At 32.7% G+C, this 16385-nt stretch overlaps 1 protein-coding gene across 43 annotated transcripts in view; it reads right to left on the bottom strand.

Moving 5' to 3' along the window:
* LOC145962872 (longitudinals lacking protein, isoforms A/B/D/L) overlaps positions 1-16385 on the bottom strand; it is a 244731-nt gene that overhangs the window by 179064 nt on the left and 49282 nt on the right. The window contains exons 7-9 of one of the 43 annotated variants that reach the window (XR_014436007.1): positions 5615-5695; positions 4552-4939; positions 4102-4216 (exon numbers count right to left, since the gene is read on the bottom strand). The exons of 36 other annotated variants lie outside the window; for them this stretch is intronic. Coding sequence is in view for 6 of the 7 variants with exons in the window: in XM_083084286.1 (XP_082940412.1) it covers positions 7742-8298 (557 nt within the window). In the remaining variant the exon portion in view is untranslated. Of the gene's footprint in view, positions 1-4101; positions 4217-4549; positions 4940-5614; positions 5696-7217; positions 8299-10158; positions 10565-11098; positions 11339-13618; positions 14140-14401; positions 15069-16385 lie in introns of those variants that run through there. 6 more of the 43 variants (XM_083084298.1, XM_083084287.1, XM_083084292.1 and 3 more) reach the window with 6 other exon arrangements.

Here is a 16385-nt window from a genome sequence, read left to right as displayed (position 1 = left end):
GGATCCTGCTGGCACTCGTAACGTAAATGTCTCGTCAGGGCAGTCCTGTGAGTAAATGAGCTTCCACAATTATTGGCACAAATGAATTTTTTGCGCGTAGATGTTTTAACGCGATGCTGAGGCAAGCCACTGTATTTCGGCGGGTTCAAAGGGGGCCATATGTAGCAAGGATTAACGCCTGCAACAAAAATCCATTAATTGATGAAGCGTCGTTTTGCTAAAATGTAACACTAGCTTATACATTAACACGAAAAGTTAAAACCACTCAGCAAACTTTTTATATAAGTAATCTTAAACGACTATTTATACGGAGGAATCTCTGTAAAACGAAGAAGTCTCTGATAAATATACATTTTCCTTGAGATTTATTCAAAATTACATAGAATTTATTACACAATCAAATATTACAACACAAAAATATGTAGGTTATTTGAAGTTTTTTTTTTATAATTTCTATTTTCTGTTAACGCTCAATTTATTCAATATAATACAAATTCAATTTTTTTAATGATACATCATAGATCCTCGAAATATGTTATCATATTGCATGGAAACGGACAAAGTAGTTTCACGTCAAAATAATCGTCACTGAGAAAAGATGTCGCACTATTTTCGCTGTTGCAAGATGATCATAATTAACATTTTTCCAACTATGTAACGAGATTTGCATTTATCACTACAGTTTTTATTATTATATCCACATTTATACTTATAAAGATATGATAACATACCAAATAACGTTGTAAAATAGTACAAAATATATAAAGATAAATTTAAGATAATATAAATACAAATACAAACTTGATTCTTTAATTTGTTAAACATTTAAAAACATGGAACATTTAAAATGTAAATTCAAAAACTCGTCAAAATTCATGCAAATAAATAAAACAATGCTAAGCTAGGGTATCTACTATTCAAATGTAATGAAAATATTCCCTGGTATATTTGTTTAAAATTTCAAAGTAAAGAGAATAATTTAAAGATTTCTTGATGCTTGTAAAATAAATTTTGTTATTGCTAATGTGTGATATATGAAAGAAAAATACAGAACTTTTTAAATTTCAAATGTTAGATTTGTTAATGTACTGAAAAAGCTGAATAACTTTCGTAAGATAAATATATTTTATTTGTATAATATTTTCATTTCTTTATCACTAAAAATTATAATAACGAATATATCTTGTATATTTAATACTTTGTCAGAACATTGAATATACAGACAAGAATAGATTTATAATATATTTTAAATACGTAATTTGTTTGGCTTACTGTCGTTTACAATATGAGAGCAAAATTATCAAAGAGATTAACGTATATTTAAAAGTAAATATAATTTGGAATAAATAAAAAAAGAAGGGAAAAAGATTTCTTTTCTTCTTTCTTATACTCAAATTATCACATCTTGGATCTTACTTGTTAATTTTGCCATTTAGTAATGATTAAAGAAATAATTATATTTTTAAATTTCCCAAATTTCTCAATAAAATTTCACAAAAATTCTTTGATTTTTCCGGGCACAAAATAATTCCAGGTTTTTCATATGTTTCCAAGGAGTAGACACCCCGCAAGCAAAAACTAATTATCTACAAGTAAATATTCCGCAATGGAAAAATGGAAAACTTTATGAGGAACGACGTTCTTTAAGTAATATGCGGCGTACATTGGTAATTTTAGATTGATGTATTCTGAGCGCATGTTTATGTACATTGGAGCACCATTTCGAACAGTAATCGCAGAGTGGGCATTTGAAAAATGGCATCTGCTGGCACTTGTAACGTAGATGCGTCTTCAGTTCAGTGCGACGAACAAAGGAACTTCCGCAGCCGTTAATACACATATACTTCTTGCGCGACGATAAGCTGTGTCGAGTTATGCGATTGTCCTTCAATGGGATCGGAGACAGCCGAACGTAGCAAGGATTAACTATAACAAATGATTCATTATTGATAACGCGTCATTAATCGATTATTTATTGCGGCAAGAATGAAACTTAATCAATGCACTTAATCAATGCACTAATGCGCTAATTTGTGTATCAGTAGAAAGATTAAGATGAGGAAATAATTACATCTCAAAAATTATTTCCGAGAAAGAACACTCGTTAAAATCATAAGACAAGATAGACAACCATATGCTTGGAATTTTTATTCAATTACAAAGATTTCGATTCTACATTATCAAGTCCAACCCGAATTTTGTAAAAATATAATAAAAATGCATTTTATTCGAAGGAACAATTTCTCGAATACCCTGCCACTCCAGAAAAGCACCAGAAAACTCTTATGTCTACAGGTTCAGTTTACATGCACCTATAATCAAATACGTCGTCAAGAATAAAAAGTCGTTAAACAATTAGATATATAATTAGGAAATGGAAAACGGGGAAAACTAATAAAGATGAATTTGTATAAATCAATCTATATATTATAAAATGTGTATTATTTTCCTTTTATATAACATAAATAATTTAATTAATATAAATGTTAATTTAATATAACATAAATAATCTAATTAATATAAATTTTAATTTAATTTCAATTAATATAAATAAATATATAATATATAATAAATATATAATAATGATAAATATAAATATACAGAACAACGTTTATCACTCGATGGATCGATATCTTTTCGATTACATTTCGCATGACTTCCTTGCACGGATGATTTTCATTCGTCAAATAAAGAAAAGTTCGCGAAATTCGTAACGTTCACATCTCAGTTAACTGTCTTGCTTGATGCGCATATCAAGGACGTAGACTCGCTGATCAGGGTGTATCCTGCGCACGTGGGACCTCACGTTCGACGAATGTTTGGTTCGGTATGAACAATAGGGACAGTTGAATCTCGGCAGCTGACCGCACTGGAACTTGAGGTGATTATACAGATTGTTCTTGCGTGTAAATACGTTGCCGCACTTGTGGCAAGGATAACTCTTGTTCTGTTGGCGTGCGTCGCCGGGATTATAAATGCACTGGGCTAATTGCGTGTAATATCGTTGCGTGACAGCCGGTCGAGTCTCTGGAAACAGAAAATTTCATAGCGTAATTCGGGGCGAAAACTTGAAACGTGGATTAAGACAACATTGCCGCAACATCTTACGGCGAAGAGAACGTTTCCATTTCCTTCCTAAGTCATCCTTAAGAGATATATCCCGGTACAGCTAGAACTTCTTATTGATCATATTCGTCGTTCGCGGATTTGAATAAAATATATTTTTAAATATTAACACAGAGCTAAATAGGGGAGGAACTTATTACTATATTATAAAAAACTGCATTATAAATAATCAATAAAATAAATAAAAATATGATTTAAGCATTAATTTTTTTATTTATATACATAATTTGATTATATTATCATAGAAACGATATGATAAAGTGATACATTTTTTTAGCGAAATGATATTTATTAGTACATATCTCTCTCTCTCTCAATTATTTCTAAATTATATTCTTACTACAAATGAAACAATGTAATTTATATAGGTTTTCTCGATTCGTTGAAAAAAATTTAAACAATTAAAGCATCATTTATCGCAATAAAACTGATTTATAATTTATCATTCAATAAACTTTTCAACATGCGTCAATTCGATTGAAAATTTCTATTTTCGAATAATTGAAAAATTACAGAAAAAATTATCAAATAAGATACACAATATATATTTACAAATTTATTAATTACTTACTCAAATTCTTTCTAAACTAAAATTATATATATTTTATCCTAATGATGGCAGAAAAGTAAGAAAGAATGGAATAACTTGGCACAATGTAAAGAATAGAAATAAAGTAAAAAAATTTCTCTTTCTTTTTAAATATATCGTAAAATATACTTTATGGAAGGAGGAACATACAAGAGTCAGTCGATTCGAATACAGATATGTCGAATAAATGGAGTTTAGAACTGGAAAGAATTCAGGAAAGCTACGAGACTTCAGTCTTGCGAATGTCCACCACGTAGACCTGATTCCCAGGATGTATACGACGTACGTGGGCGCGCACGTTTGACGGATGCCTCGTCCTGTAGATGCAGTAAGGACAATTAAAACTTGGCGGCTGGCCGCATTCGATCCTCAAGTGATAATTCAGATTCTGCTTCATACTGAACACGCTGCTGCAATTGGCGCAAGGAAAGCGCTCATCGCTTCTGTTTCCGCGCGATCGATTGTAGCTTTTCTGCGTGTGCCTCAGCACCAACTTAAAAGCTGCAAGAAGAAAGTACACAAAACATCATTTATAAAGCCCGTAAAAATCATCATGTTGCTTCGCTAAATCTCTATGCGGATCTTACACCCGGCTATTTAAATAGAGAGAAGGAGAAAGAGAGAAGGGCACGCGAAAAAGTAGTCTCTCCTCGAAATGATTAATTTGTCGCGGTAAACAAATCCGATGTTAGATCCAATATTACACAAAGAGATCAGTCACTGACAATTATGCTCGGCGACAATACGACATGCTTTCAATGACAATGGATCTTCCGGGTAAAGGGGAAGAGGAAAGAAAAGAGATATGCGAGAGGCATCTCTCATGTCAGAACTACCGTGTTTGAGTGGCCCAGTTATTTGTTAGGCGACCTTTATTCTGGGAAACGACACATCTTTACGCGAGCGCCGAGCCGTCGTCTTCCTGCCAGCTGAGAATGTCGACGACGTAGACCTCGCGATCGGGATGCTTCCTGCGCACGTGGGCCCGCACGTTTGACGTATGCTTCGTTCGGAAGGAACAGTACGGGCAGTTGAACCGCGGCGACTGACCGCACGCGAACTTCAAATGATGCTGAAGATTATAGCGCCAATTGAAGGACCTGCCGCACTTCGGGCAGAGATACACCTGTTTGCAGGCCTGCCGTGGATGTTGAGGATGCTTACGGACCGATTGCGGATTCGCGTTGTACCTACGTTGCGCGCTCGCCGAAGAGTACTTGTCTCCTGGAAAATTCAGACATCCTATCGATTAGTCGCGTAAATTGTTAGTTTTTTTGCAAACGCAAATAGACAAAGTCGATATAGAGGGATAATTCATCGCGGGAATTTATATTATGTGATAGCGACGCTAGCTGAATAGTTGACAATTTTATATTTAAAATTAATAATTGAAGACAGATCATCTTCGACGACAGATATTTCAACGTATACTCGACTGCTGACGAAGTAAAGTCGGTATGAACCTCTTATTAAACGCAACAATGCTTAGAATTATTATAACACAATAAATAAAAATATAAAAAGATTGCATAAAATATTGCAACAGATATTATAATTTGTACGAATAATTTATGTAGATATAATATTTTTTTCTCTCGAGAAATTGTTTGGTCTCAAACCAAAGAATACTCTTTATGATTTTTTTCATATATAATATATATACATATATATATATACATCTTTTTAAGATAGCTAAGAAAATACAAAAAAAAACAGAAGTCTTTTTGTTAAAAAAAATAAAAAATAAATAGGTCCCATACTGCATTAAACAGCCTTGATTTGATTACGAATCCACATCGATAACGTAAACTCTTTTGCCGAAATGTTTCTCTCGCACGTGCCTACGCACGTTCGACTTGTACTTGGTGTGATATGTGCAATAAGGACAATTGAACTTGCGCTTCTCAATCAGAAAATTGCCGTCGACAGTGGCTTGCTGGTACATTTGCAGGTGTTTCATCATCGAAGATGGAATACAATCTGGAACAGATGCGAAAAAGATGTCCTGTTAGAAATCGTCGCCAGTTCGCAGTTCAAATTCAAGGAGATCTCGAATACGATTCGAAATTCTCAATCTGATCATTTTAAAAGGAAATATACGATACATATATCGCAAGAGTCACCAAAGAGACATCAAATCTTGAGATTGTAGTTTAATCCTGAGCTTCAAATGCTTTTAAAGTATTCTGTTCTTTTAAATAAAATAAAATTGCTTTACTCGATATCAAATAAATATAATTTCTTGTAGAAATAAAATTTTCACTTGCTTAATTATTAATGTCATCTATTTACAAAAGACTCTAGCATTTGATTCAATAGAATTACACTTGATATTTTAAATACATTATTAATAAATAATTTATTATCAATAAATAATTTATTATCAATATATAATTTATTATCAATAAATCAATATATGTATAAATTTCCATCATTAAAATTTGGATTGTTTAATAAAAAGTTGCAAACATGCAATCTTAATTAAATATATTTATACAAATTGTGAATAAAAATAAATGTAAACGTGAGTACCTAAATCGAATATGAAAGGTGTATAAGGAATACAAATTTTAAAATTCAAAGGCGATTTTATTTGGTACATACATGTATATATTACCGCAATTTTTGCAATACAAATAAAAACAAAATTTCATTAAATAAAAAAATCATGTTTTTAAAAAACATTAAATAACAAAAGCTAAAAAAATATATAAACGCCTTAAAAAAATTCCTCTATAAAGTTTATAATAAACAATATAACATCATAAACATATTTAAAGAAAATATCTTATGTTAAATTTAATAATACTGATGTGTACTATTCATATCATAATTATTTAGTTCGCAAACTCGTATACACGCTCGATACACACATACACAACATATACTCATGCACACAATAACATATATATCAAATGCATATAATCTGAGATATATGTTGCGGAATATTTAAATTCAAGTGAAAGCATGCAATTAAGGACTTTATGCAAATTGTATAGGCTTAATTATCGCGGTACGTTATCATAAATATACTATTCAAATATACTACAATATTTTATAACTATTACGTTATAATATAAAATTTTTTCAGTGCAAAAAAATTAGGAATCTGACGTTAAAATACCAATGTAACATATAAAATAAATGAAATATTCTTTAAATGAAATATTCTTTAAAACTCAATTGGAAAAAAATGCAATAATCGCAAATATTGTAGCGATTGTTTGTATATTGCTTTCTATCGACTGTAAAAAAAATATCTTTTGCATCGAAAACAAATGGATATTATCTGTGAGCAATATATTATTAATAATTTTATAATAATAATAAATTATTTAATAATAGGTGCAACGATATAAAAAAAAATAAAAGAAATATAATTTTAGACATTTATAAAGTAAATGTTTAAGTGATATAATATAAGTGAATTATATATGATGATGAACAACATGCTATTGTACATTTATATTAGTAACACTTGTACGATGTATCAGAAAAATACAGTGATATCCTATATTGCTTATAAGATGATTTTTTCAGGTTTTTCAAAACCTCTAAAAATTTCTTTATGTGACAAAAAATTTTCATTACATTCTCTGTATCTAAAGAAAATAATTGTCGTAAATTAGAGAAATACTAACGATTCGCTGCGTTTTCTAGTAATAAGATATTTTCGATTCTTTTTTACAACTCCTTCAACTATCATCTGCAAGTGAATAATGGATTAATCATGACTAACCGCATTATAAGAAGACACTATTTTTGTTGGCACTAATTTTCCATCAGAAATCGTCTTTAAATCACTACATTTTCTTAAGTCGTTATCGGGATATGCACAGCCACTCCTGTTTTCCATACTTGCAGCTTTTAGTTCGAGTCTTAACGAGTCGACTAAGCGAATTTAAGAGGTTGTATGAATACAGTTGTACGAGTACGGTTGATGTTGACAGAAGCCGAAGGTGTCCTGCGTTCCTGAAAAAAAGAAGAGAACATCCAGGTCCATATATTATAATCCGCAAGCGAGATCTATGGGATGTTCTTACGGTATTCTTCGTAATCACGAACAATACTGTATATCAATAACAGAGGAATAAGGACTTCGATCTCTACCGTTCTTCCTAGTTGCGCTTCGGTAGGAGAAGGATCTTCTTTCGAAACGTGAACGAGCTTCTTTGGTACCTCATCGTTCTTCGAAACGAGGAACGACGCCGATCTTCCAAATCGATGTCTCTGGTCTAAAGAGTCGCGCTGTTGCTGCTGCTGTTTCTGCTTGCCCAGATCGACAAAATACACCTTCTCACCGGAATGGCATTTGCGGACATGCCGGCGTGTGTTCGAGCTGTGCCCAGTGCGATAGACGCAATATGGGCATTTAAATCGTGCCTCTTGGCCACACTCGTACGTTTGATGGTAGGTCAGACCGCCTTTGTGGCTAAAGGCGCTACTGCATTTCGTGCAGGGATACTTCTTCTCGCTCGCTTTCTTTGTCATCATTGTCGACGCCACCGTTGTTATTGTCGGATATGGTTGAAAGACATAGCTCCGCGTGACGTCCACGAATCTATAGTAATTCTGAATTTGGCCTGAAACACAAAAAAGACGCGCCGCTCGCGTCAAAGCTCCTCGCGACACGATATGTCCGATATACAAATAGCGGGAGAGAAAGGGAGAAGAATTAACTCTAATTTACGCGTGTCAAACCTTTTTCAGTCGCAGTCAGTTATAAGCGAGACGGCGATCTTCATGAAATTGAAGAATTGTCGAAGATCGAACGGAGATGTATGTTTTCCCATTGGAGGAATAATGAGAGCAAGCAATAAATAAATGATACGAGTATTGATCTAGTATTATACATTCACATTATTTTATTCTGAAAGGCAATAAATGAATGCATGCGATATTTCGCGTGTAACAAATATAAATATAGATAGCAAAACAAAACAAAAAATATATATATGTAATAAAAAAAATAATTTATATATGTAATATATATATGTAAAAAAAAATAAAATTATAATAGTAAGTAGTAAAATTATAATATTGAAGAGTTAATGATGTAATTTTATGTCCAATATTTCAGTTTTCATAACACTTAGTCGCTAGGCCGCTAGCATGCACTTGAAGTGGAAAAAACGGAGATCCAGGCTCTGGTAATTGTAGATCTTATACTATATGTTTTTGAAGATGTGTTATGATTTGATAGAGATCAAAATGTTCCTCAACAGACGAATTAGATCTTCATGCGGCGATGTCCTTATGTATCACGTTGATCTCATGGCCTTTGTGTTTTCTGTGTATGTGAGCACATACATTGGACTTCTTTTTCGAGCAATAATTGCAATAGGGGCAGAAGAAGCTTGGCGGCTTCCCACATTCTTTCTTCATATGCGAGGAGAGATTATTCTTCCGATTGAAAACGCTGTTGCAATTCGGGCAAAGAAACTTGGCCGATGGATTCTCTTGATTGAAGCTCTTCTTTTGATTGAAGTATACGAAATCTACAAGAAAACGTTGGGAACTTATCAGAGTTCGGCAAGGAATCGCGGTGGCCGTCTATCGATATTATGATCGCACATTACATTGGAACAGAACGGACATTGGAACAGATAGGACATCGAAAGAGTACACCTCAAAGAACCACAGTCATCGATATTGTTACGTTATGTATAATAAGTCGCGAGAAATCGATGTGCAAAGTTGATTTTAATATATCTTTCAGTGGTGCGTAATAAAATCCATATGTAAAAAAAATATACCACAAACTCAATTTATTAATATAATTCTTAAAATCATGTAATATATATCAGAGAAAAACGATACACGCTTAAACAGAATCTTAAACTTTAGTATTTTTAACAGCTCGTATTTCGGGTTTTGATTTTTTTAATTATCGCTCAATATAATAAGTTATCAAATATATATCAATTATTGTTTAATTAAAGTTCATACTTTGACTTCGGATAATTATCATGCAAGATCATCCGATTAAATACACCATCTTCAGATAGCTCATATAAACCTCGCTGTTGAAATGAAATCCGTAAACATTTGAGATCTTCTTTGAGACGTAAAGACAGTAAGAACACTTAAATCTCGATTGCTGGTCATACTCGTAGATGCTTCAGTTGTTCTTCCGGCTAAAGACGCTGTTATAATTTAGGCAGGGAAACTTAATTTCTTGATGAAGCGCATATAACTTGCACGTGTTCTTGCCAGAAAATAATCGATTGAAGGGAAAAAATGGTACGCAAGCAAGAGAGGATTGCGAGAGCGCGATAATGCTATTCTTAATTTTTGCACGCGATGCATTCTTAAGTTTTTAATAAGTAAAAGCAAAACAAAATCAAATCAGATATAAATGTATTAAAGAGAAGTTACAGTTTTGTCAATAAAATTAATAAACAGACAACAGAAAAAAAATTAATTGTAAACATATATGTACGAATCGCTTAGCGATAGATTGATTAGAATTGTTATTTCAAGGAGAAAAGTTATTTCGCGCGTTATCTTGCGTGTTTGAAAGTTCCATTGAATTAACATCGTTAATTCAGAGCAATAATCCGACGTTTTGAACGTTACTTTGGAAGAGATGCGCTTCGCGGACGTTTCATTTGCGCTTCAGATCGATACACCAGACTAATTCGCCGCGGTGTCTACGGCGCACGTGCTTGTAAAGATTCGAGATCAGTTTCGACCGATGATTACAGTAAGGACACTGGAATCTTGGTGGTTGACCGCACTCGTAGATCAGATGTTCCCGTAGACCCTTTCGTCTCAAGAACACGCTCGTGCAGTTCGGACAGCGGAAAGTCCGACCGCTCGCGTTTGTCCTCCCGGTTGATCTGAAAACTAAAAGTACAAGCCCTCGTTAGAGGCCACGTGATCGCGAATATCAAGCGAGAAAAACTCGATTCCCAAGCTTCAACAAACGCCGACAAAGGCTGTTAGAGCCGTAAAGACTCGAGAAGGCGTACAGATAGCGGAAAATCCTTGATAATTGGATTAGGCTTGCAATGGCGAGGCAGCACGTTACGACAAAAAGTAATTTTAAATAAAAAAAATGTCAAGAGAACTCTTTATCAAAGTATCACGAATTAAAAACCAAGGGAAAACAATCTCGAATCATTTGAAATATTATCATCTGATTCCGCTCAAAAGAGCGAATGAGATTGGTCAATTTTTCAATCGAGGCTCATCGTATCGAAATCGGGATCGACTCGAATCGATAACTGGGACAATTAATAATGGCATCAAAAGGTTATTCGAGGATTTTTGAATTCGGGATGAAATATTGCGTTTATTATTGCTACGGTCGACGATAGACACGTGCGTTATATTGGAAATTGGACGATGACTGCCGGATATCCTCAACGTAAATCATACAATTCTTGTGCTTCCTTCGTATATGCTGCTGTACGTTCGATGTCTTCTTCGAGACGAGATCGCAGTACGGGCACTTGAAGCGAGGCGGTTGTCCGCATTCATATTTTTGGTGCGTCATCAGGCTGGCCTTCTTGCTGTATACGCGCCCACAATTCGCGCAGCGAAATTGTATGCTTCTATTAGACATGTTCCAAGAATAGTCGTTCGCGTCTCCTATCAATCTGAGAGACGCACAGAAACCTGCAAACGAAAATCCAGTATCAGAAAATTTCATAAGATTCGCGGGTAACGTTAAGATTTTGTCTTCATTCCATTATTATTATTTCCCATGTAGGATTCAATCGGCTGCTAGATTAGAATAGATCAGTGATAGCCTAATTAAAAACTTAATAAAAAGGATACGAATAAAAGTAAGAAATAAAATTAAATTAAAAAAAAACCAATCGTTAAGTTACTTCCAATTTAGCTTATTGCGTTAAATCGTGTCGTCATAAGTTTATTGTAATAATTATATCGTTATATCCTCCCTTTATTCGCCTTCGAAGGTTTAATTTCTCGATTTCCATACAATTTACGCTCTGCCGTACATAACACTACAAAATTGTGATAATAATATAATAATAAGTAAGAATAAAACAAACAAAAAATTACGTTTTAATGTGCATAAATTTCAAACATAGCATTAGTAATGTTTCATTTGCTTTATTCCAGAAATACAATTTATTCATATTTATAAGTCACTCTTTATCTAATTGCATTTATAATGTATTTGCATATATATTTTGGCCTTATCGCACAGATATATAATTTATTTCTGTACAGCATTCATTAATTGAAAAATGTCATGAACGTAGACCGCGTAACCTTCATGCTTTCGGCGAATATGTTTCTGTATATTAGATGACTTTTTAGAGATCAGATCGCAATGAGGACACTTGAATCGAGGTGGTTGGCCACATTCGTATCTCAAATGTGTGATTAGACTTTTCTTCTGTCTGAATATGCTCGAACAATTATCGCAGGGAAACTCTGTGATTCTTGATACAAAGCTCCTATTCTGACGATTGACGTTCGATCTTAGTGACGAAAATGAGAAATCTTTTATCCCTGAAAAAACATCATAAATCAATTAATAAAACGTATTTTTTATTACGGCTAAAACATTTAAATAAAACACTTAATAATATAGACTAATAAAAAAACAATTAATGTAGCCGGAAAAAATTTTTTGCAATTCTTTTTTAATTTCATTACAATTCATTACATCTCATTATAATTGTTGTACATATAAAAACAGACATAACTTTATAAAGAAATCACATTCATAAAAAAAGTCAAGATTTCTTGGAGATTGCATTAGGAAATTTTTTGGGTCTGAGAGTATGCATCTTTAAAAAAGAATCTTTATTTTAAATTTCAATAACAAATTTTAAAAAATTTTTATTTGTTAATGTTAATATAAAAACATAAATGTTCTTTCACACATGCACACATGACCACATGCGCTCATAGGCATGCATACATACATACACTACACAATAATAAAGTAAATATTCAGGATTAGTCGTCTTGATGTGGCTATCGCTTAGATACAATGAATAATTAATTCAGTGAAATTATTCATAATTATAAATTATTAAGAAATATACATGTACTGAATAATCACTTGTGATATGTTGTACATTAATTCTCTTATAAATTACAAAAATCAACTTTTACATGTAATATAATAATACTGTTTTTCCAATAATTTTTTTTTAAATATATATCATTCCAAAAAGTTTATTCACAAAAAAATTAAAATAATCGTTGGAAGACATATATTGCATATATACTTTTTTTTACAAAAAATCTATCTTTTAAATAAAAAATAAAGACACTAAAAATGTAAAAAATATAATATCCTACAGAACGTAATTATTTTACATGAGATTATGCATATATGTGTATAAAGAATGCTAATTGCTTATAAAAGAACAATGTTCTGAGAGAACTTGTTCTGCGTCTATCATTGCTATATTCTAACATGTATCTTTCTCTTCTTTGGTAAAGAAACCTCTATCTTGTACAAAATAAATAATGTTATTAATATAAACCTTATTAATAAAATTTCTTTATAAAACCCTTAATAAAATTTATTTCTCAAATGTGCATTTCTTAATACTCGAAACGATAAAATGAACAATGATTATTTATAATCACTGCTTGAAGTATAAAACTTGCTAATTGCTTCTAGTAAAAACTGATAATCATTATTTAAATTCAATAGCAAACATATACAAAATTGACGATTAAGAAGACTCACGAATGTTAAATTTCATCAACTGTCAATTAATTACATTAATAGTAAATATATATAAATAGATAAGTATATCAATGTCTCAAATAATAACAATTGTAAAAAATAATTTTATTTAACACATAATTTTTATCATCTTGCGATTATATCTTCTTGGAAACTGCTCGTCTTGTTTGTATTATATTTCAGTCATATATTATAAAAAGCAACTTTTTGCTGTAAAACTTTCTCGACGAATTATCTCTGCGTCCCCGCTGTTTCTCCGTTATGGACCCGCATTTTCAATAACGAACTCGCGACAGTTGCTTGTAGAGATCGATGATCTGCAGCTTCTTGTCTTTATGCATCCGTCGTACGTGCACATACATGTTCGACGAGAACTTGGCCTTCTTCGTGCAATACGGACACTGATAGCGCGGTTCCTTGCCGCACTGAAACTGGCAATGCGTCTTCATATCGGACAGTCTAGTATAGCCGCTGTTGCATCTGGGACAATGGAACTTCTTTCTTGCGATCGAGCTCTGTACCATTACGCTGTCAGGCCAACGAGACGCAGCAATCGGTGCTACGGTGCTTTCCTGACGACGAGTCGAGTCGACGTAGAGATAAGAATTCTCCTTAGCTTTCTTCATCGCGTCCAGATTGTCACCTCGCGGCTGATAGGCGTCCGTGGCCACGCCGCTTCCGGACATTACCTCGGGATGTGCGTAAGACGGATGATGAATTTGCCCGTAAAGCGGATCTAGAAAAATAATCGAATTTCGGATTGTAGTTAGTGACGTATCGTTGAGAGCTCGCCGGGTCTAAAACATCGGATAGAAACATTTCTGTCCATGCTCTTCGATTATCTACACAATCGATCCGCGAAGACAGAATCATCACACATATAATACGAATTACGATACGTACTACGGATTATAGGTATTAAAATAAGAGGATCGCCTATCGTGTACTTCTGGAACACCAACCTGCAGACATCCGGGAATACAACATATATCGATACATCGAGTGCAACATTGACTTGCGTCGTTTATTTATAATACATAATTGAACACATACATCTCATTTTTATTCCTAGTATCATTGCGAATCTCCTCTCAATACTCCAAAATTCATCATGATTTTGTGAATGATGAGATATCGCGAAATATGCCAGATAGAGAAAAACTTGGGAATATTGCGTTAATCTTGGTGACATTCAGGAATAAAACTTTCGACGGGGGACATCGCCGATTCACTAAAGTGTCGCGGATTGTTTGTTCAAATCTATTATGTATATCGGCAGATCACCATGCATGCTGCGCACATGAGCGTACATATTCGACGACACTTTTGCCCGTTTGCGACAATACGGGCATTGGAATTTCGGTTCCTGCCCGCACTGGAATCGCACGTGCTTCTTCATATCGCCTGGATATTTGTATTTGTTACCACACTTAGGACATTGATATCGCCGCTGTCCCAGCGGATCATCCCGCTGTTGCTTCGTCGCATTCTCGGGGTACCAGTCGGGACCGTAGTTATTGGACTCACACACGAGTTGAATACTAGAGTCTCCGAAGCCATCGTAACTCTGCGATGAGGTCGAGGTGTGAAGGACGAGATGTTGCTCTAACGACATCGCGTTGGAATAGTCGGGCAGATCCTGCTTCTCCTGATAATGAACAATTCCTGAAAAAAAAATCGTCCCCGCGAGGATAAACCTCGATAAACTGAACTTTGCCCACAAATATTATAAATAGCATAAGAATATTTAATCGCTCGCTAGTATCACATTCACGCATTCAATATATATTAAAAGTATGGATGTAAAAGTATTTATTTTATTGTTTTCTTAATACAATGTAAAAAAGACAATTAAAACGCTATAAATGACTAAATTCTTCTCAAATCACAATTGTTAAGTATGTATGTATATATATATATATATATATATATATATATATATATATATATATACACATATAGAAGATTAATAATTCATATATATATATATATATATATATATATATATATATATATATATATATGAATTATTAATCTTGATAAACATTTATTTTACATATATATATATTAAACAAAAAAAATATACTATAAGAAAAAAATTCATATAAAACAAAAATGATTAAAATGAGTGATAAGAAAAAATAATTTGATCAGAGTTTATTAAAAATAATAATATAAATTCTACAATAGCAATATTTGAGTCACAAAATTAAATGTATCGAAAATATATCAAAATATTCAAAAACCAAAATTTGTAAATGCTAATTTAATATTTTTGAAACTCATTAATACAAAATTTATTCACATAAGCAAAATAATGCTCGATATAAATCATTAATATAAAAAATTTCTTTGAGTTTTTATAGCAACCTTATGTGAGTACATTGAAGCACATAATTAAGTGAAAGTGGAATAATAAAATAATTTGTAATTTATTACGGATAATTCATTATATATTGTGATTTACCGCAAATATAATTTATTATATGTATGTTATGTGAATGATTGAATAATCTTTGTACCAATTCATAAAAAAATATATATATTTCTTCAAAGTCAGTATGTGTCAGTAAATGTTATTAATTATAAAAAATATATATTATTAATTATAAAAAAAATTTGTCAATAAAATTTCTAAATCATTTTCCGTTTATTTCTCGCTTATTATTCTAAATCTTAGGATATCGGCTACAACCGAACGCCAGGTGTCTCTTTAGATTTCCACGTTTCGTGTAAACCATCTGACATTGCGGACAATTGTATGTGGGGAACGATATAATGGCGTTCGCTTGCGTTAAATGATAGCGTATCATATGCTGCTGCAAAAGTTTTCTAGTGGCGACGCCAATTTTGCATCGCTTGCATCTGAATAGATCGATCGCCGGTTTCATCGAACATCCTTGATGAATATCTGAAATAAAAAAACACAGATATTGGTCAACTGAGTAAAGTTGAAAAATAATTTATGAACTCGAAATTTAT

The sequence above is a fragment of the Camponotus vicinus genome, unplaced genomic scaffold (genome assembly GCF_025532165.1).
Source record: "Camponotus vicinus isolate PSW18456_S1 unplaced genomic scaffold, iyCamVici1.0 SCAF_12, whole genome shotgun sequence".
Classification (NCBI taxonomy): domain Eukaryota; kingdom Metazoa; phylum Arthropoda; class Insecta; order Hymenoptera; family Formicidae; genus Camponotus; species Camponotus vicinus.
The sequence above is the reverse complement of the archived record's forward strand: the minus strand, read 5'-3'. Positions and strand labels throughout refer to the sequence as shown.